The sequence below is a fragment of the Plectropomus leopardus genome, chromosome 11 (assembly GCF_008729295.1).
Source record: "Plectropomus leopardus isolate mb chromosome 11, YSFRI_Pleo_2.0, whole genome shotgun sequence".
Classification (NCBI taxonomy): domain Eukaryota; kingdom Metazoa; phylum Chordata; class Actinopteri; order Perciformes; family Serranidae; genus Plectropomus; species Plectropomus leopardus.
This window is the reverse complement of record NC_056473.1, coordinates 4,966,560-4,987,748: the sequence shown is the minus strand read 5'-3', so window position 1 is coordinate 4,987,748 and position 21,189 is coordinate 4,966,560. Positions and strand designations below refer to the sequence as shown.

Here is a 21,189-nt window from a genome sequence, read left to right as displayed (position 1 = left end):
ATAAAATTTGTAGGGGACAGGACGACCTGTACATACATTACTGAACATGTGTAGATTATAATGCATAGATGAGACAGTGAATCTATTTCCAGGTTTCAAGCTTTGTCCAGTGTGTGTTGGCAGACACTCCAGCCACATGTGTTCCTGAAAAAGACTCAATTTCATACACAAATTAAAATGTAATGGTAAAGGGTGCCAGTGCAGCAGGGAAGACATTTAGCAGATATGCTTCATGTAAAATGCTTTTATTGAAAATAGTTCCCTATGTACAGTAGCTGTATCTTGTGGTAAACGGCATTTTGAACAGAGGAACAAACTGTAACAGAGGACAGAGATATGACGTAAATCGCTTAAGCTCTTGCAAGTGCTTTTGGTTTAGCTGCATCTCTATATTGTGCAAGACAGCAATTATAGCTCCGCAATTACCATATTATAGAACAGAACTTGGCGTACAGTAACATAACACTATAAATATTCGTTGGCCAACATTTTTTGTACTATATGTAGCGTGATGCATATATGTAGATGTAACAGCATAGAGCATGTGCGTTATGACAGTTTATTTTAAAGCATCTTACGGCGACGCTATGCAAACAGACTAAAGTAAATGTTTTATATTCATATTGATGTTGATTAATGTTTCAGAAGCAGCACTGAGCACAGTCACTGGCAATGCGTGGTTCTGCACAGGCATGTGTTTGCAAAGACAATAACTACAGTCATTTGACTTGATCTGTTAGACATGATAATTATGTGCACGTACTGGCAAAAATAATTTAACGTTAAATACATCCGTGATAAAGATTGGTCAAAGGAATGCAGGGCATGGCTTAGAAATTCATTGTGGGACACACAATGATGTCTGCTACATAAAGTGACATAATTTGAGTCGCAATTATGTCAAGAATCTCTCTAGTCTTCCCATTCCATCGGCAAAAGCCAAGGATGTGGATAACCCTGGCTGTGTGGTTTCCTTGGAACAACAGCAGGGGAGAAACCGCTATATTTTGTCGTTGGCACACTTTGCTTGATTGCTGTTGAAGTCTTTCCCTTATTTTTGAGGGCTCTTGTCAAGGAGCGATCTAACTCGAAAGCCTCGTCCGTTGGCCGTCTGCGGAGGATGTGTCTGATAGTGGGGAGGGCTAGGTCTGACTTACAGTCCAGGTAGCTCCTGAGATTGAGCTCAGGGAAAGATTCATCTCTGAGAGCTTTGACTAACTGGTTCTCAGTGTGAGAGTGTTTGAGCTGATGGAAAACTCTCTGCTCCAGGGAGACGTAGCACAACGCGTCTTCAGCCAGCCCTAACTTTCCCACAGAGCGGTTGGTCTGGCTCTTCTTCCACGGGGATGCATTCAGCGTTTGTTGTTTGGATTTGGCCAGAGTCTGCTGGTTCTTGAGGTCTTTCTTCTTGCCAGCATAGAGCTTCTCTGAGCCGCTTGGTAGGAGCTTATAGAGCCCTTCGTCAGCCAGGTCGGCTAGGTCACCAACCAGCAGTTGCTGAACGATTTGCTTCCTCGTTGATGGAGATGTGACTGTAAGAGTACCTTGCATTCCTCTGCCTGCATCGGACACACAGCCAATCACAGCTTGTTAAACATCCCAGCCCGTGGGATACTCTTCGGGACGACTTAATTATCACGGCCAGCATGCAGCACCACTGCCAGCAGTGATACACTAAAAGCCATCACCTGCTAAATGCCACTCGCGAAAGCTAATAGCAGAGCATTCTGAGTATGTGCCATAAGAAAAGCAAAGCTCTGAGAGGAAAGCTTTGAAAATGAGGAAAACATGCACAGTCATACCACACCATATAGAGCTAAATACCATACAGTGTGGTAAACCAGCCAACCACATCAAAATAAGCCTTTAAAGACTAATTTAAGGGCTGCAGTCTATGTCAGTGTGTCAGAGAGGACGCTTAATTTGTTGTCTCTTAAAAGATGCCCTACTTTCCAACAAGCCCATCAATCAGCTTTGAGGATAATTAAGACAGACATCAGCGCAAAAAGCTCAACCAAAAGCAAGTGATAGCACACAAGTGTGACAGCCTAGAAAAAATGCACCACACGTCATTCATCCATACGTCATCCTTCTGCCATTTTTTTTTATGCTATGTCAATTACGCCATCTTTTGCATTCATGCTTAAAAGATAAAGCCCATTTGGAGCCCATACTTACGCTCCTTAAAAGATACCAGCACAACTCGGCTGTCTGGGAGCTGCGGTTTTCTGAAGTTGCCATTCAGAGGCACGGGGGCTGAGTCCTGGGCATGGGAGGAGTAAAGGGCAGTCGCCAGTGCCAGAAACTAATAACAAATAAACAAATAAAAGCATGTCATACACTGACAGTTTTCAACATCAATTAAGGTTAAATTTGAGGAGGTATTCCATATAAAATGACTGAAAAATCCATTAAAATTTCTATTTAACCCTTTGAAATCTGAGCAAGTTGACTTGATTTTTTTTTTCAAAAACATGGGAAAAAATCAATGAGCAACAAAACAGGGTTCCTGTGGATCCTTAAAAAGTCTTAAAAATCATTGAATTCATTAATGTAAAAATAAGGCCTTAATCAGAATTAAAATGACTTCAATCAATCTTTCAAAAGTCTTAAAAATCATCAGACATGAAGGATTTATGAATCAGTTTTTCTGATTTTGCATTGTTAAGTCTCAAAATAATTGGTAGCATCTATTTTTTGTGAAATAATTTAATAAATTTTTCTTCTTAAAGTCTTCTTGATGTAAATCCAAACAGTGGAATCTCGCATGCAGGGTGAGAAACATAAAATCGTCAAGAAAACCAGCCAGAAATGCCAGATATTTCCTACTTCTGTTGGTAAACCAAGTCGATATGTTTATGCTAATATAATACAGTCATTGTCTTCCATGTGTTTTACTCTAAATAGGGTATTTTTGTTGAACATCTGACACAGATCATTTCCAGAAAACATCATAATTTATGTTGCAATAAACATCTGGGCAAAAAAATGTCCTTCAGTTTTGATTATTAGAAATTTGGTCTTAAACTTCAATCTGAGAGGCATTAAAAAGTCTTTAAAAGCCTGTAATATTACTTGCCTTAAGCTGCATGAAACCTTTTTGCAAATTTGCAAAAAAAAAGGAGTAAAAAATACAAGAAAATTACATTAAAATTATTTTTTTTAAAGAAAAGAAAACAAAGAAAAAAATAAACAAAAATTAGCTGAAAAAAGTTCTTACTTAATTATTTTGTAAAATAATTTTAAAAGTGACAATTGTAAATATTTTCTTTTTTTTCCTTAGATATCTTACCCTAGCTTTTTGAAAATAATTTTCTAAATCTTACAATTTGTATAACATTGACTACCAAGATGCTCATTTGTGCTCAGGGTTGAAAGATTTAAATACTTGTGAAAGGCATCTGAAAAGCAGCAGGTGAAAAGTGTTGTGGCTCCAGGTTTTAAAGGGTTAACTGATGAATTAAACACTGGTGTAGCACCTGTTTTCGAGATATTGTGACGTGATTTCTAAACAACGTCCACAGCACACTGGGATAGCACGGAGGAGTGGTCAGCGACCCGTCGTAGCGGTAATACTCATCCAAGCGTGCAGGCAGCAGCGCTCTGACGTTGAAACCAGGCACCTGCACTCTCTGATCTGCCAAAACAGAAGTCATTTGTTACCGTTTAACAGCTGTTTACGTCAGAGTGAAATCCAGAGTGGCCACATGAATGAGCTGAAGACTTTGAAGATTCTGACCCCAAAACCAAGAAGACTGTGTCACAATAGTAGCTGAAACTGTTCACTACTTATTACTTAGAGATTTTAGACTCACCTCTGTATTTGATACCATTGATGAACTTCAGAAACTGCTCAAAGGCCGGATTGAACTCTCCAACCTGTATGAAAAACACAGTTAGCTGGTTCTGCTACACAGAAATTCACACTTTGCCGTCCCCCCTCCCACAACATCTTACCTCAATCAGGACGCCCAGCACAGCGAGGCCGTCAGATTTATCCACAGCCATGGACATATTGGGATACCTGTCTGAATTATAGTGCACGACGTGCATCTGTGAAAGAAGAGAGAAATAAGTCAAGACCCTGTGGAAGAAACAAAATCAGCATGTAGTTGGAAGTGGTGAAAACCTAAAGATGATTGACCTAAAACCTAAACTGTGTCTAAACTGTGTCTTTATTACATCCATGATGAAAAGTAAGCAGCAATAAGACGAGAGCAAATGTGAGCTTATGTAGTTAATTTACTGTATGTATTTTTTGGATGTTTTTTGAAAAATGGTATGTAAAGTATTTATTATTTTACACTGATGGACTTTTGTGTGTTTTGTTGTCTGATGTGTTGCATTTGCCGGTTTGTTGATGGTTTTCATATCTATCTGCCCAAGTACAAACGATGCAAATTACTTTTAACTGTACACTGTCTCTGGTAAAATCAATTTTAAAAAATGTTAAAGGATGAAGTAATTAATGTTAATACTGCCCCTGACACATAACAAATGGCTCATAATTATTGAAGAAATTTTCCTGATGCAAAACTGACACATACAGTATGTTAAAACAACAAGGAGCATCAGGAGAATGGGAAAAAAAGTCATATTCATGACAAAAACATGCAACAATGGAGCAAAGAAATGCATGCATGAATAAAAAAATGTTTTAAAAAATGTGAATGTATTCGCCTAAGTGTAATCTCTTGCTACTTTTGTTATCTAATGAAATGTATATATTTTGCCAATAAAGATTTGAGGCAGAACAATTGTTTAAACGATACGACGTTTTTTATTATTAGATTATTATTATTTACTTGATAAAAATATTTTACTACATTTTCACATACATTTTCTTTGCAGTTTATGAGCTAACAGATAACATATCCATACCATCTGACCTCTTTTAGATTTTCCTTTTCATAAACACAAATTTGCTGCCAAATGTTATCACTAATTCTAACACCTGTTCCATGCACAATAGGTGTCCAATGGATTGGAAACAGCATGTAGTGTTCAAGGAATATAATATTGATGGAAAGTCTAAGACAAAAGTGAGAAATGACGGAGATGTAACACAAAGGCATATTGGTCATTCTGGCAAAATATGACGAAATTGCATTCACGAACTGTGATCCGTTTTGGAAATAAAGGTGGACATTTGCACTATTTCTGGGAAATGTTCAATTTCCCATCATTCCATCCCTCCAAAACAACATGTCATCAAGGAGCTGTGGTTCTGCAGTCTGGAGAGACTTTAAAAGATGCAAGCTCTCAAAGTGTCCACTCAGACCTTCAGGTCAAACCACAGCACCTCACATGTGGCCGTGCTGCAGCTGCGGCATAGTCACATGAAAGCACACAGGTTGTAACCATTTCAGCTGCTAGCCACTGTAACTCAAATGACACCGAATTAAATAAAATAAAAAAGTCTCCTATTTTTGTTTATACTGTATCATAAAAAGAGACTGTTGCTCTTAAATTTTACTGTCTGCTTTAGTTATACTAGCCTATACCAAAAGTAAATGGTGCAAAGTGGTGTGTGAAAAGTGCTTACACATTAAATAGCACAGACAGCCACTCCTCTTCAGAGGTGGTTGAAAACCAAAGCATATAATAGTCTGGTACTCTAATCCCCTTAAATCCTGCAGAAATAAGACATGCTGTCATACTGAGCATCCTGAGGCTGACTGGAGTGGTGTCTTTGCAGTTTAGTGGGTGCAACCAAGTGATAAAATCTGCTAATTTTATAAGCATGATTTATTTTAAAAATACAAGCTATGACCTTAACTGACCTCTAGAGTGTCAGTAGTCCAGATTTTAAAAACCCACAAAACTTTGATGTCTCTTTAATCACAATGCGTTTTACATACGCACATTCAAATAAACTCTGCAGTCAATCACACAATAAAGTGGAGGGTGCAAAATAAGCATTTTCTGAACGTGTCTGACTGTTAAGTGGATGTCAACAAAATGTCTTCCACGGCGTCAAGAAACTGGCACAGTAATATGCAGATGCAGAGCTTTTGAGCTCGAGCGGCGTCTCTGAGCCTTGAAAGGATCACTGTCTCTGATTCATCCGCCAATCAAATCTCACTCGTTTGTGCCATCAAGTATTAAAGTCATTTGTCTGGTGCCAGAGATGCTGTCACCTGATGCCAGAGATAAGTGAAAGGCTTGTTTCATCACTATTAACTAACCACACATTGCCATTTTATTGGGATATCATAAATGAAAATAGTAACACTCCACACTCAAAGAAATTATTTGGTCTACACAAGCAGCTTGAGATTGTATTAGAGTAAATGTACTTAGTTACTTTCCATCAGCATCTTCTACAGCAGAAGTGGGTAGAAAGAGGTTCTGTTTGCTTTGTTTACCTCTGCTGCATACTGCTTACTGTTGACCATGTGCTCAGAGCCTGCAGGTCTGCTGGAGGAGCCCCAGTGGAAATGGAGCTGAGCTGCAGTGTAACGATGAGGCAGGCTAGAGATGTGCATCTTCGACGGCAGTGATATTTGCACTGTGGATCGAGAGACACAACGCCACAACACACAGAACAGAGCAGGGTGCTTCAGTTGACATCAGCGGATGGAGAAACATCAACTTTATCTTAAGTGAGGAAGTCAGCGACCTGGGGCCCACTCTGTACTCTCTTTTTGCAAATGCTGCGTAACCACGTTGACTATATGGCGGTGTGACGTAGGGTGCTTTGCACATGCTCGTCAGTGTGTGACGTATGTTTACAAGTGAAAAACCTCTGTCAGCCTATTTCAGACACACGTCACATGGATGATCCCACTCAGCTTGTGGCGTTGAGGCCCATTAGGCATGCACACATACGCATTTGTCTGGTGGTCTTTGCACATGACAGTTTACCTGCACTAACATTACAGCAATGCAATTGTCACCTGCAGACATTACATGCATGTTTAACGGTATAGTTTGTCACATAAACAGCAATATCTATGCCTAAAGTGACATATGAGAAACAAATAACACCAGTTCTGCAGCATACTGCATACACAACCTCACTTTCCTCTGACTAAGACTGTTTCTTATCTGCAGTCTAAAAAAAAATCATCCAACAAACTATAATTTGCTGGAATAATCACCCGCCTGAGTCATCAAAATATTTTTTTTCTGTGACACATGAGCACAGTTGTCTAAGTTCTGATTGCTATGTTTAACAAATAAATTTAAGACCTTGTCAGGTATAGATGACGGACATTAAACCGAAGCCGGTGTCTTTTGTTAAGAAGCATCAGACCCAGCGGAGGCAGAGCAGATGACTAATCTCGGCTCATATTTTCTCCAGACAAAACATGGAGCTCTTTCTATGGCTGAAAGCGCAGCAAAGATAATAAGAGAGTGATTATGGAAAATTGCTGTGGCAGATGTAGAGAGAAGATCCTCCTGTCATTTTCTGTAGGTTGACCTAGAAATTAGGTCTCCACAGTGAGAACAGGCTCCTTCATGTTTATGTAGGACCATTTCCAATGAATACATTGGCCAGAGTGTCATTTTGATTTGAAGCATTTCTAGATTCCCAAGACAACACATTGTGCACTTGAACATAAATATTTGCTTAGTCAGTACTAGGGCTGTTAGTGTTAACGTGTTAACAGCAATGAGATTAAGGTCTGTACAGCCACTACCATAGCCATGCCTTGTCAATATGAACATCATAACTGTTTTGTAATGCAAAATAATGGAAATGAAAACATTGTGATTAACTACTGATATTTTGTGATTAATCTTGATTTAAAAAATCACTTGTTTGAGAGCCCTAGTTAATACATTTGATAACACTGATGATTTATACTCACCGGAATGTCCATTATTTCCAAGTGTAAGCTGCTCATTGGGCGACAGGTTGTAGTTTTGAATCTCAATTGGACGTAAAGTCGGGTCAAACCGTAGCAGCTCTGACTTGATGTCTATTGGAGACTGGAAAGTTCCTCCACAATATGGATAATGCTTGGGCCAGTGGTGCTCTCCCTCTGGTCCTGCAAGATAAGATAATCCTTTACTAGTCCAACAGCAGAATTTGCATTGGAAGTGCAAATCAAGATACATCAGTGAAAAAAGTATACTTAGTAAACTTTTTACAAGAAAAGCAATTTTTACTTTTCAATATGCTGTAAGGGGGTACATATTCTAATCCTTAATCTAAAAAGTGTATAACCTCAGGACTCCAGTAGGGATACATTGCAAGTCTTTATGAATGTTAAACTGCTCCATTTGAAAGGGCAGATGAACAAAGCGTGCCCGAGAGTAAAGCTGAAGAGGGGATGGCTCTAAAGAGGGCCAGGGCTTGTCCTAGGCCCACTGAAAATTTTATCTGTAATCAAAGAGGGAGAGGCCAGTGGCTTCGCTCTTGGCCCTCTCTAAAGCAGCGGGAGTGAGAACCAGTCTGTTGTTTGCGGGAAAAGCCAGTGAGAACGCTGTCTCTCTCCAAATGAGAGGTTTCTATAAAGCACAGGACACCAGAAATGGCCACATTTGTAGATTAAGTCGTGCAGCATACAAAGTGACCTCAGCTGCATGAGGGTGTATGTTAGTGGCATGTCTGCAGAAGCACTGTGGCCTTGGCGAGAACACCAGAGAGAAAAAGACATCAGTGAGAAAAGATGGAGAGGAAAATAAAACTGGGAAACTCTTAATATCCGATATTATTATTCATTGTATTGGATCCATGTTGAGCTTTTAAAACATGGTGCTCGATATAAAGTGAGGCTTATAATTTACTATGAATGGACCCCATCAAATCTGAAACACCATGATTGTGAGAAAAGCCCTGAATGTAGCAGCGCTCCCATCATTTCTGCATATTTGCCTCATTATCTATCCAGACTTAATAAAAAAAAATCACCATTCACAATATGCCAGCTGACCGTGGTTAAATATGAATGATGCACCATGAAGCATGCCCCCACCCTGACTGTCACTTCCACACAAATGGATTGATTGCAGAAGACATGCCAAAAGGCATCATGTGAAGCTGTGAAATCGCTGAATTACTTGTTTGAAGCAAAGTTCAACCCAGGCAAAGCCTCCCTGTAATAAGGAAGAAAGTTACTCCTATGGCTATAATTACTCAGTGTCCACTTCATTTGCTGTTTTAATTAGACCCAGTCTGCCCTTTAATAATGGCCTTCAGTGGCCTTTGGTGGCCCCTTGGCAGTCCTTGGCAGAACATACAAGACTGTGGGTAATTTAAGAGAAATGACAGGACTTTTCTTTTGTTCTATATGAGAAAGACTTATATGAGTAAATGGCATCAATGGTCAGAAGGGAAAAAAAAAACAATGGTAAAGCAGGGTGAGAAAAGCAGCCATTTATTTTACTCCCATGTCAAGGTTCACTGTTGTGTCCTCTGCCAGAGGGTGAAGTGTTGAGGTGGAGATAAATGGTATGACTCAGCCATGCCCCCGTCAACAGAAAGTGCCACCAGCCCTGGAGACTACTATGACTATGACAAGGCCTCTTGAGGCTTTGACTGTAACCGAGGATGAAATCCACCAAGCTGCACTTCAAATGAGACAAGAGGTTTTTTTTATTCTTTAAGTACATTATATCTACAATCAGTAGTCATCACAAGCCTTTCAACTTTGCCTCTCAGTTCACTTATGATCCTTAAAATAGCACAGGTTTTATAGTTTGATTATTGTATTTGATTAAGTATAATGCACTTTTTGCATTTTTTTTGTAGTGTTAACAAGTTCATGCCTATATAACAACACCCAAGTCAGACATAGGGTGAATCATCATTTATTTTGTTCTTAGTTATCTTTTTTCTTAGTGTTTTGTGTTTTTTTTTTTTTTTTTTTTTTTGCTTTTTAAGAAATTTTCCTGTGTGTGTTTTTTTCTGATTTTAAGTGTAAAGCACTTTGTAACGTGAAACACTGGTTTTGATACAAGCTTTAAAAAATAAACTTTATTATCATTATTATTATTATGTATTATTAATTTTGCAACATTGTTAAGATATTCCCATGCACTTACACATGCATTTGATTTTTTTCCAATTTTTTTCCCCTTTTTTAAATTAAATATTTTCCCCCTGATTTTCCAAATTCCCACAGACAGAAGGTGAACAGCTGTGTTAGTCCACAAAGGCCCATTTCCTCCTATTAATGCCAAGTCAGTGCTCTAATTTAAAAGAAGTGGATCAGCCTTCTCGGAGGTCCGAATCAAACAAGTAATTTTCTCTAACTATAATCATTTGACCATAAATTACTGTGCAGAGAAGTAACTTCTTCTCTTATTCATCCCTGTGAAAGAATTTGCACATTGTAAAGTTAACCAAAAAAAGAGGACAAAATCATCAAAAGTCAGTCTTTCAATCTTTGTCAAAAGAGGAAAAATGTACTGAATTGCTTCACCTGCCTGCTACTTGGTTCACACATGTAGTCCCTGAATGCAACGGACTTTCGAGTAGCTGTGACACAATGACAAGAGGTCATGCTGCGGGTCCAGTTTATGTAAGAGACAGTCATACATAAACCTTAAGGCATGAGACAAAGGCAGTCAGCCACTTAGGAAATGTTGTAATTGCAGAGTCTGTAATGAACCCTACAGCTCTGATGCTGGTTGTCTCTGGAGGTCAATGAAGGGTCACCGAACACTTTTTCCCTCTTGATCAAAAAGCATTCGATACTGTTCTCATTTTCGTCTTATCATTTTTTAGCTCACAGCACTGCTGTGGGGCCAAAAAAACAGTAACATCTTCTCTGCCTCAGTCATCGCCTATCAGATAAGGCTGCATCAAATTTAATTATAACACTCAACTGGTGAATGCTGGTTTAAGGGTAGAATTTACTGTGAGTGATCAACACATGCAAGCACACATAGACTGGGTTAAAAAAAAAAAAAACTGATGATATGGGAAAAAAAGAAGTCACTTTTCTGGTCTGTATGTGAAGAAAAGATGATCAAACTTACCACTGTATGTCCATTTGGCACCTAAAACAGACAAAATAATAATAATTTGATTTCAATTTAACAATAAAATATATTCAAATATAAAGGATGCAGAACAATAATCATTTCAAACCTAAAACTAATAGTAAATCTATAAGAAAGATTAATCTCAAAGACAAGTTCCAACCTTATAAAGTGCAAGTGATGGAGACACCTGTCTGAAGCATCATTTCTGCGTAAGACTTTGCAAAATGCTAATTGGACCAAATATTTTATTGTTTCTATTTAGTAGAAAAAACAGAAAAGAAAAGAAAAAAGAAAGAAAAGTGCATCCAAAGTATCTGCATGCTTTTTCCCCCCTTTTTTTCCACTCATGAAATATCTTACCATGCAGCGCACCGAGGAAAGTCAGCTGGAGTAAAACGATGGGTGTGTAACTCAGAAAGTGCATCTTGATCCCCTCAGCCCTCCCTCGTGCGGTCGTCAGTTGTTAACCCGGTGCAGAGCAGGAGGTTTGGAGCACCGGAGCGCGAGCCTTCAAACCGGCTTTTATACTCATGTTGTCAGCTCCATTGTAGCTCGCGCTGACGTCACAGCAACAACAAAAACCAGCCTCCAGAGTCACCGGAGAGTGACAGCTCGACGACAGCGACCGCATCCAGGCCAAGTCACTCATTTAGGGGCTCGAGCCGCCGGCGGACCAAAGATGCGGGAAATGCTGAGCACGTGCGCCCGTGTTTGGAAACTCTTGACAATGGAGGTAAAAAAAAAGATAAATGGGTTCATTAAATGTTGACAGGTGAGGTGTGAAGGTTCCGTAAAACAGTGGGTCCCAACTGGTCCAGATTTCGCCTTAGTTAAAGGTCCAAACATAAGAGAAATTATCACATATTCAGTTTGATTCAACAAAATGAAAATAACACATGGGCTTCAAAAAAGAACGAATTAAAACATGTTGCAAGAATACAGGTATAGATTAAAAACAGGGGCATTTCTAGGATTTGAGCACATTGGGGGTCTTAGCCTGCACCACTATGGAAAAAAGTCATTAGATTTGTTTTATATTATTTATTTTATTTTTTTCAAAGAAAACAAAAAGGCATTTTTTTTCCTTTTAAAATGTTTGATGATTTGTTTTTATGTTTAAATATTTTTGTGATTTTTTTTTTCTTTAAAAACTTTGGCAATAATTATTTTTCCCTCTTTAAGACACTTTGGGTTTGTTTTCCTTAAAAAAAGAAAACATGCCTGTGGGCCTGCCAAAATAAAAGTGACCAAAATTACACAATATTTATCACAGCCAGATACAGTAAAAGACAGCAATTATTGTTACAGAGTGGACCCAAACCCACTTTTGGACCTGGACCCACCAGCTGGGAACCACTGCTATAAAACAACCTGTTTGCTGGAATTGCCAGATCTGTAACTCTATTAAAATTACTGTCAATTACAATATGAAGTTGGGAAAACTGCAACCAAAATGTACCCACTCAGATACTGTGAAAGCGTGTTAAATTACTTTTCCCTTGTGCCCCATCTTTCTGCAAGTCAAAAAGCTGGGTTGTTTGATTGTTATGATGCCCACTGTCAAGGCAACATAAGGTCACAGGTCAAAGTTAATATAATGAGGCAAAGTAGGTCTACATAAATGCCTACCACAAAAAATGTTATTATTCCCCATATATAACTAATTAAACTTCACAGACTCATGATACATTTACAGTCATGTTTAGAGTTACTTTTAAACACAAATATGTCTTGTGTGCATACAATTTTTTCACTCAGAGCTCAATGTGCAGAATCATATCAACTGGCCAATTTATTAAAAACACACAAACAAACCAAAATACAGTTTATTTACAGTACACACCATCTATAATAAGCTAAATGTTAGTCATGATTCCTTGTGCAATCCTTTGAGATAGCTAATGCCAAATCACTTTGCAGCACGTAGGGGTCCCTGCTCCGCCTCACTATAGTATACTGATCTGTTAAGCTGATAATATCTGATATCAAGCCAACATAATAATAATAATAAAAACTCCTTACCTCTATAATAAAGGTAATAAAAAAGAGGAAGATGTCTATCCCTATCTCCTGGTGCACTTACAGTCATGTTTTAAAGCCACCCTCCACTCAGATTTGCATATTGTTATTTCACTTCGAGCTCACTGTGTAGAATTCACATTCATTGGTTAGGGGTCAAACTTTTCTCTGAGTTCACAATAATCTTATTCTAATATACAAGTGTGATGTGTACATTACAGCTTCAGTTTGGAACCCAGTCGTGGTCTAACATGCAATTTAAAATAGAAAACAACTGTCTTTATGTCTTAAAATGCATCAGGAGGGAGTCTGTTTTCCTGCAACATTACAAGGTCTGTTTGGCACCTTTTATGTGCTTTTCATTCTTTATTTTTTTATCATTTCGGCTGTGTTCATGCATATGGCGTACATTTTGGTAAGATTGTGTATTTTTGTTTAATCTGAAATTTCCAGCTCAGCTCCCACAATAAGTCTAAAATACACGTCATCAATTCATACTGTTAAACCCATTCAAACTTTAAGTTCTGATCCCACAGCCATGAAAGCATAAAATATAGCATTGTATTATTTCTGGGTGTCATTCTGTGTCAGTCTGATATTTTTTCAAAAACATTTTTGGCAATTGGAGAAAATACATACTATTTCCACTAGGTGCACTGTCACAGTCCATGTCGTTGCAAATCATTGGCAGATAAAATAAAATAAAATAAAATAGAAATGTGCTTTGCATGTAGTCTGTTGAGAGTAATTTTTTTTTACCATCTTAAAACATCGTGGCATCATGACAAAAACCTGGTATTTAAAGGGTTAAAATTAAGGAATATTTGATAAATATCAAATCAATGTATAAAATCAAATATCATATCAAATATCATATTAATGTAAAATATTTTTTTAAAGCTGCATTTTGTGCACAGCACAATATGAGTGATATTAAAGCGGGCCCTAAGGGTTAATAATTATGTGACATGTTCATCAATTTACTCTTTTTCCTTGGAACAAGATGAGCATGATCACACATTAAAGATGAAAGCTTTATGGCATCAGAATGGAAAGCAGGCGTGAGTCTTTCAGTCAAAGTGACAAAATAAGAGGATGTAGAGTAACTCACTCATATGACGGGGGATCGGAACTGATTAAAATGCTCTCTAATGAACTCCTTTGCAAGAAGTGAGGTTGCATTCGCAGTCATTTATACTGCTTCAAGTAATCTCAGTTTTGAAGCACAAGGTCTTGATGTGTTCCATAATATAACCTATCTACAGTGTTACTGTTAGTCAACATATGCTAATCTGTGCTAATGTGTGCATGTTGCTGATATGTAGCAGGTATTATGTTAAACTGGGGCCTGAATGTTCCCTGAATGAGGCATGATATTGCATATTGATCTTCACATGCAGCTGCTTATACCTTGTTACACTTTAATATATAAAAACCCTTTTACCTTCTGTACAGCCTAATAAAAACCATAAAAAAGAGGAAGATGTCTCTCCCTGCCATTAACTTTTGTTTCGATTGCAGCTGTCCAAAGGTCAGCGATGACAGCCCCACTCCCACTGTAGTTTACAACCATCAGTCACTTCAGGAGAGACAGCACAAAGACGAGCAGCAAGATGAAGCACCTGTTGTTTGTGGGGTTTGCTTTTGCTGCGTTCCACATCAGCCATTCGAATCCTCCAGGTACATTAAACTCTTTTTTTTTTTTTTTTTTTTTAAACCATATGAACATGTTTACTTTTTGGAGCCTGTGTACTAGCACACAGACTCATCTTTAGTGGAAAAATATGAAGTGTAAGCTTTGTGTATTGCTGCTTTTTTTGTTTAAACTAAAAAATATGTTTTATATATCTTGTACATGTTCAGAAAAGTTTTTCACTTATTCATAATGTTTCAATTTGACTGAAACTCACTGAATGAGATAAAGTTTCACCTTCAGAGCAATATGGCGAGCAAATATGGCGTCAGAAGACTACATAAACTGTATAACTAATGCCTGCAAAATACTGCAGCTTATTCAGTAATCAATAGGTCTGAAGGGGAAAAAAACTGTTTCAGTGCATTACATGAGTCTATACTGCATCTCTCAGCAGAATATAATTGTATATACCATTTTTTTTAAACTGACTTCATGTTTCAACTTGTGAATGAAGCCAACAATGATTGTCTTTAGCTGTGACCAAAAAAAAGATCGGATGGTATTTACTGCACGTTTACTCTCCTGGAAATGTTATTTACACGCTGCTAATGATTGCGCTAAGCTGTCTGGACAATTCCTTCCTCTATAATTCCTAACTTTTAAACACTGAGATCATTTCTGTCTGAGTCTAAACACGACAAGCCGAAACTCAACTTCAGCTCACCTTAGAGCTGTTGTGCAAATGATCAGCGAGGCCCATTTTGAGCATCCAGGGAGAGCCAGTTGTTTACCTAGGTAGCTTCTCTTCGAAATAAAGTGTATTTTGGGTGAAAAAGGCTAATTGTTAAAGAACCGCTTAAAACCACTTCCTTTTCATGATATCTGTGAAGGGCGGGAGGACTGAAAATGCACCGTAAATGACACTTTTTTATTGCTGTCATAAAAGGAGGGAGTGGGTATCTGGTGATGAAGTTAGTTAAACATTATGTGCAGATGATTTCCACTGAAACACCTCTAACAATGGTCATCTTACCAGCTTACTATTGCACACTTATTTGCACATTTTTTCTTTTTTATTGCCTTTTAAAAAATTTTTGTTTTTTTTATTGTTCTCTGTACATCCTGTTCATATTTATTATTATTATTATTTTTTATTTTATTTTATTTTATTTTATTTTTTATTTTATTTTATTCTATGTTAAGTAATGTTATGTAATTTTTTGCATCAAGGGATTAATAAAGTATTTCTATTCTACTCTATTCTATTCTATTCTATTCTAGCCAATTTAAACCGCAGTACTGTAATGTAAATAGAGCATATTTTTTGCAAATCAAACTTATCGAACAGTTTATTTTTTATCATCCACTTAGATTTCTGCCGGTTGCCGCATGATGAAGGCGAAGGCTCAAGCTTCACCTTTGCATTGTATTATGATCCCATCAAAGATCAGTGCAATCCTTTCCTGTACAAAGGCCAAGGAGGGAACGCCAACCGCTTTGAAAATGAGAGAGAGTGCATAAGAAACTGTTCCATCAATGCAGAGGATATCTACCCCATGGATGGTAAGATGGCTTTAAACACTCATAGTGAAAGCATTTAACACATCATCTTGATTCACCACCAACTCTGTTTTAAATAATCCAAAATGTCTAAAATAACATTTAGAAATGTCTAAAAGAAGATGAACCCAGATTTAAAAAACTGTCCTACTTCCTGGCAGTTGTCTGAGGACTTTGGAACATGAACTGGCTAATGAGGTAGAGTTTTATGACCTAAAGGACCATGAAAGGAAACACTACATCATCATCAAGCCTCCTCAACTGAGACAGAGAAAGAGAGAGAGGTTATAATTATGTCTGAGGAGGAGCATGCTCATTATATGGCCGCAAAATCCACATATCAGTGCCAATGCTATTTTGCATGTCAATTTAATAGACCTAAATAAGTTGAACTTTTTTTTCCATATCATTACTTGATTTCTTCAGCAGCAGCAGGAGAGACACGTGTCAGTGTGAGTGTTAGCAACACGCCACCAAGTGGTGAAAAATCACAACTACTTAGGACAGATATAAAAGTGAATGAATTCACCAAAAAATCAGAATCAGAATCAGAAATTGTGGTTTATCACATGTGCTCTGTTGCCAAGTATAGCAACATATATTATAGAGTTAAAGCAAGTAGGAATACGTACAAGCACAAGTGTATAAAAATATAATATAATAAAAATTTATATAATAATGAAAAAATAATAATAATAATAATTATTATTATATTATTATTAATGTAAAGAAATAAAGTAACAGTTATTTTAAAGTATGTATAATGTGCTGGGTATTTAAGTTTAGTGTGAAAGTATGTAAACGGTGAAACTGTGCCTTATGCCAAAATATAATGTATAAAACTATTATGTAAATCCAAAATATAAAAAAATGTACAATGCTACAATGAACAGAGACACACATAAGTAAGAATAACAGTAAGAATATATACAATATGTTTCACATGTTAAATATAGCCTACATTCAAAAGTTGGAGAAACATTGCATATTTGAATAACTGCAAAAAGGATTGCTGTTGAAATATTGCACCAACTATTGCAGTTAAGACATTAATTTTGAAGTATAATAAATAAATTATAGAATTTTCAGATGTGTGTATTAAGTGCCAGTCTATTGACTCAGAACACTCTGAGGGAGGAGTTATACAGTTTGCATCTGAGAATTTTACAAATAAGTAAAATCATCTAATACTCTGCTGCATTAATAACTTAATAGATAAGACTTAACCAATGATATTTGTGTTATTTTTTAATATCAGTCATATTAATAAACTGCAACCACTGCCATTTTATTGACGATGATGTTTTCTCTCTGCAGTGTCCAAAGCTTGCCACTTTAAAAAGGCCATAGGTGATTGCAGTGGTCAGTTTTTGAGATACTACTACGACTCTGTTCATGACAAATGCAAAAAGTTCCTCTGGTCTGGATGCATCGGAAACGGAAACAGATTTTTTGACCAGGCCAGCTGCAACGTCACCTGTGATGGCATCCATGGTGAGGACCAATCTCTATCTCTTATGTTCACATTTGCTGACGATTATACATGTTCTAACATCTCTATGTCAATGCATGTTAATAATACACTATTAAAGTGTGGTACAATTATATCTGTTTTTGTTGGTTTTAAGATGATGGTGAGGAAGATGAAGAGGATGAACCAGACACTCCTATTGGTCAGTAGACACACAATTAACTTAATGACCTGATTTGGTATAAAAATGCTTTTATATACTGTAAAACTTCAATTAATAGCCTGGGATATTATTTGCTTAAATCACTGAACTCAAAAGAGTTAGATTTGGGACAGGCGTCTATATGGGACAGGCTTTTAACTCCTTTCACACAAAACTTGCTCAGCAAAGATGGAAATGCAATATAATTTTTTTCAAAAACATGGGAAGAAGGTAATGATCAACAAAGGAAAAAAAGGTTTGCAAGACGTCTGTGAAAAGTACAAGAAAATTGCTTGAAAATTAAAAAAAAAAAGTAAAAAAGTAAAAAGAAAAAAAAGAGAAGGTTAAACAACAACAAAAAAATACAAAAAGAGAAATGACCTGAAATCATTCTTAAAAAATTACAATAATTCTGTAGAATAATTTTGAATATATAATTAGGATGATTATGAATATAATTCACTGGACATTTTTCCTGAGCTTTTTTTTAATAGTCTACTACATCTGCTCATCTCTTTTTGCATATTTTTTGTTTACTATGCTGATAATATTGTCTTCTTTGGTGCTCACGGATTGGCTCAAAAATTAACTGAATGACTGAATTGTAGAGAATCTTACCAAGCTAACGGTGAGTATCATGTCCATATTGACAAAAATTTAAACATATATACATATTTGTATGCGTGATTTAAGCAGCTAATTAAGGTTATCTCTAGCTGGAAGCCAACAACTCGGATTTATGTATCCAAAGAACTTCTATAAAAATTAACTGCATGGCAACCAGATGGGCCTCCAAGTGAAACAGGCCTTTATTTGTCAAAATGTGTCGCCACACTCGCTAGTAAAAGGGACTGGGCGTTTAATAGGGACTATAGGCTTTTAGTTGAAGTTTTATGGTGCTTTTGGTGCTCATATTTAATCTATTTACATTAATCCTCATCAACAGCAATCATCTGTGGAGTTCTGCTTGGTGTCATTATTTTCGCTGTCATAATAACTGTGATTGTCCTGACCGTTCAGTCAAAGTAAGACGATTTTTTTGTCTTTATTTTTACATAAAGAATGACAGAGCACAACTAAAAAGGCATTTCTCGCGGTTAATTATTACTGTGTAATTATCTTAATGTTTATTGTACTTCTGTAGGAAGAAGAACCCCAAGAAGAAAGGAGCAGGAAAAAGTGAAGTCCCCCAGTCCAGCTCACCTCTTCAGGAGAGGGGGATTGAAATGGCGTAGAAATCATATCAACTCGAAAGCAACGCAGAGTTTTTTATCAGATTGTTTTTTTTTTACAACTCTACTAGTCTGGGTACCAAACATCAACTGAACATTAAGTTAAATTTTTTTGTTTGTTTTTGTTTTTTACTGACATCTGTAAGAGCTCTGACACTTCTGCTCAATTTTAAGTTTTTTTTCTTCTACAACATGTGAAAAGTTATGTTTTTTTTATTGTTTTTTTCCCCGGAACTTTATGCTGTGCTTTCAGTCAGCAATCTGAATTAATCTGATTGGTTAACAGAATATTCATCAGCAACTATTTTGATAATTGATTGATTGTTGAATTTTTGTTTTTATTTTTGGTTCCCGCTTTTCAGCTGTGGCAATTTTCGGCTTTTTTGGCATTACATGAACTGAAAATATTTGGCTTTTGGATTGTTGGTAAAATTATTATTATTATTATATTAAATTATTTTATTTCCAGAAAAATGTAGTAGACAGTTCTCACATATTTCATAGACCAAATGATTAATTGATAAAACAGTTGGCACATCAGTTATTAATAAAATTTATTGTTAATCGCTGCCTTAAAAAAAAAAATCCACCATCATCAAAATTTTCTATTAGAAGCAAGTCATTCAAGCACAAACAGGAGCAGAACTGCATCATCCCAAGCACAGGTGATCATCTGCTTGTGCACAATTACCTGAAATGATTCTAACGATGTGGTCTCGTAACCATTTCAGTGTTTCGAAAATAGAGAACTGCATCATCACCTGGCTCAAAAATTTGCTGAAAGCTGTCTGAAGTCTTCTGAAGGCATGTGCCAATTCTGAACCCAACACATATATTTAGAGCTGTTTTTGTGAAGTGATGCCTGCTGCACACTCTCTGTTATTATGTTTTCCTGCTCAGCATTTGTGAATCTTTTGTTTTCAGGCTGTAAACAGCTCAACATTAAAAAAAGACTCACGTTTTCTCACATTTATCCTAAAATGTGTGGCTGTAATATGAAATGTTCATGCTTTGTTTTTGGGATATAAAAGCAGTTTTACAGAAGAGTCTTGTCTTAGCCTATTTTCTGAGAAATGTTGGTGCATTTCCTTTTTTTTAGTGTAGATGGTGTAAATATTGATTAAAAATGATGATCATCATTGATTTGATGATAAAAAAAAATAAAAAATCGGTAAATAAAAAGCCTCATTTACCCCTAAGGCAAAGATTGCATTTATGGGGAGATGGGGTTCAATATATTAATATTTGATATAGGCCGATCGGCCAACCTGTTAAATATATATGTGTATATATATATATATATATATATATATCAAGTATAAGGGTGACATCTGCTCATGTCCACTCAATCATTTGAGCAGTCATGATATGTGAGGAAAGTACAGGTTCGTGGATTGCATTGCTTTTCAAATGAGTCTCAGACTCACTTTTCAAGCCAATCATCAACCTGCACATGAATAACTAATAATTTCAGTTGTCTGGTATTGTCATGATTCCAGATGAACTGATAACAAGCAAGTGTGGACATTTAACGGGCTGGGGCTATCTGTGAGAGGGGTGGTGCCTTCAAAACTTGGCTAGGCATGTTTTCTTTAAAAATCGCCATAATTACACCATTTCTCATTGGCAGAAAGTGTAAAAACAGGAAATTTTAATTTATAATTATGTTTTATGAAAAAATGTACACACTTCTTTTTCTTATTTCAGGTAAGTTTCTCGTAACTTCTCTGTATTTCTTGCGAAATTTTGGCCCATGTCTCATTAAGTTGCTCATTGCCGATTCTCCATGCTTTAGAGAGAAATCAAATCAGTTTGCTCAGGTTTCAAAGGGTTAAACCATAGATGTATTATTTGACTCGCTACTACGCATGCCTGACGCCTCTAAACGAATTAAGTCTCACAATATGTCTCAATTAAGTTAAATATTAGAGCTTCCCAATGTCATTAGGAATAAAACAATAGAAAGCCGTACGGTATCTCTGAGCGGCCCAGGGAGTGCAAGCGAAGAAGGAAGTAGCCCCAGGTTACTCTCTGATGGTTTTTCATCTTTGTTTTGTAGTTGGCAAACGGCCGAGCCGGCAGACAGCACGTCACTTCCTCAAGTTATTTCCATTTGTTTGTGGCAAGC

At 36.9% G+C, this 21,189-nt stretch overlaps 2 protein-coding genes across 2 annotated transcripts; one reads left to right on the top strand and one right to left on the bottom strand.

Annotated features, from left to right (window-relative positions):
• Positions 1 to 799: 799 nt before the first annotated feature.
• Positions 800 to 11,482, bottom strand: ca12 (carbonic anhydrase XII). The gene is made up of 9 exons (XM_042496752.1): positions 11,302 to 11,482; positions 10,936 to 10,956; positions 7,818 to 7,997; positions 6,369 to 6,511; positions 3,958 to 4,053; positions 3,816 to 3,879; positions 3,480 to 3,637; positions 2,175 to 2,305; positions 800 to 1,555 (listed from the first exon to the last, which is right to left on the bottom strand). The coding sequence occupies exons 1-9, from the start codon at positions 11,363 to 11,365 to the stop codon at positions 913 to 915; spliced, it is 1,500 nt and encodes a 499-aa protein (XP_042352686.1). The 5' UTR covers positions 11,366 to 11,482; the 3' UTR covers positions 800 to 912.
• A 3,091-nt stretch (positions 11,483 to 14,573) lies between these two features.
• si:dkeyp-73b11.8 (BPTI/Kunitz domain-containing protein) lies at positions 14,574 to 19,064 on the top strand. The gene is made up of 6 exons (XM_042495995.1): positions 14,574 to 14,640; positions 15,968 to 16,159; positions 17,474 to 17,650; positions 17,785 to 17,829; positions 18,776 to 18,854; positions 18,974 to 19,064. Exons 1-6 carry the CDS (start codon positions 14,574 to 14,576, stop codon positions 19,062 to 19,064), a joined length of 651 nt encoding a protein of 216 aa, XP_042351929.1.
• The last annotated feature ends 2,125 nt before the right edge of the window (positions 19,065 to 21,189 follow it).

Coding starts and splice junctions, on each gene's coding strand:
- ca12 (XM_042496752.1), bottom strand. CDS start 11,365: ATGCACTTTCTGAGTTACACACCCATCGTTTTACTCCAGCTGACTTTC. Junction 10,957..11,301: donor TTTCCTCGGTGCGCTGCATG/GTAAGATATTTC, acceptor TGTCTGTTTTAG/GTGCCAAATGGACATACAGT. Junction 3,880..3,957: donor TGCTGGGCGTCCTGATTGAG/GTAAGATGTTGT, acceptor TTTTTCATACAG/GTTGGAGAGTTCAATCCGGC.
- si:dkeyp-73b11.8 (XM_042495995.1), top strand. CDS start 14,574: ATGAAGCACCTGTTGTTTGTGGGGTTTGCTTTTGCTGCGTTCCACATC. Junction 16,160..17,473: donor GGATATCTACCCCATGGATG/GTAAGATGGCTT, acceptor TTCTCTCTGCAG/TGTCCAAAGCTTGCCACTTT. Junction 18,855..18,973: donor GTCCTGACCGTTCAGTCAAA/GTAAGACGATTT, acceptor GTACTTCTGTAG/GAAGAAGAACCCCAAGAAGA.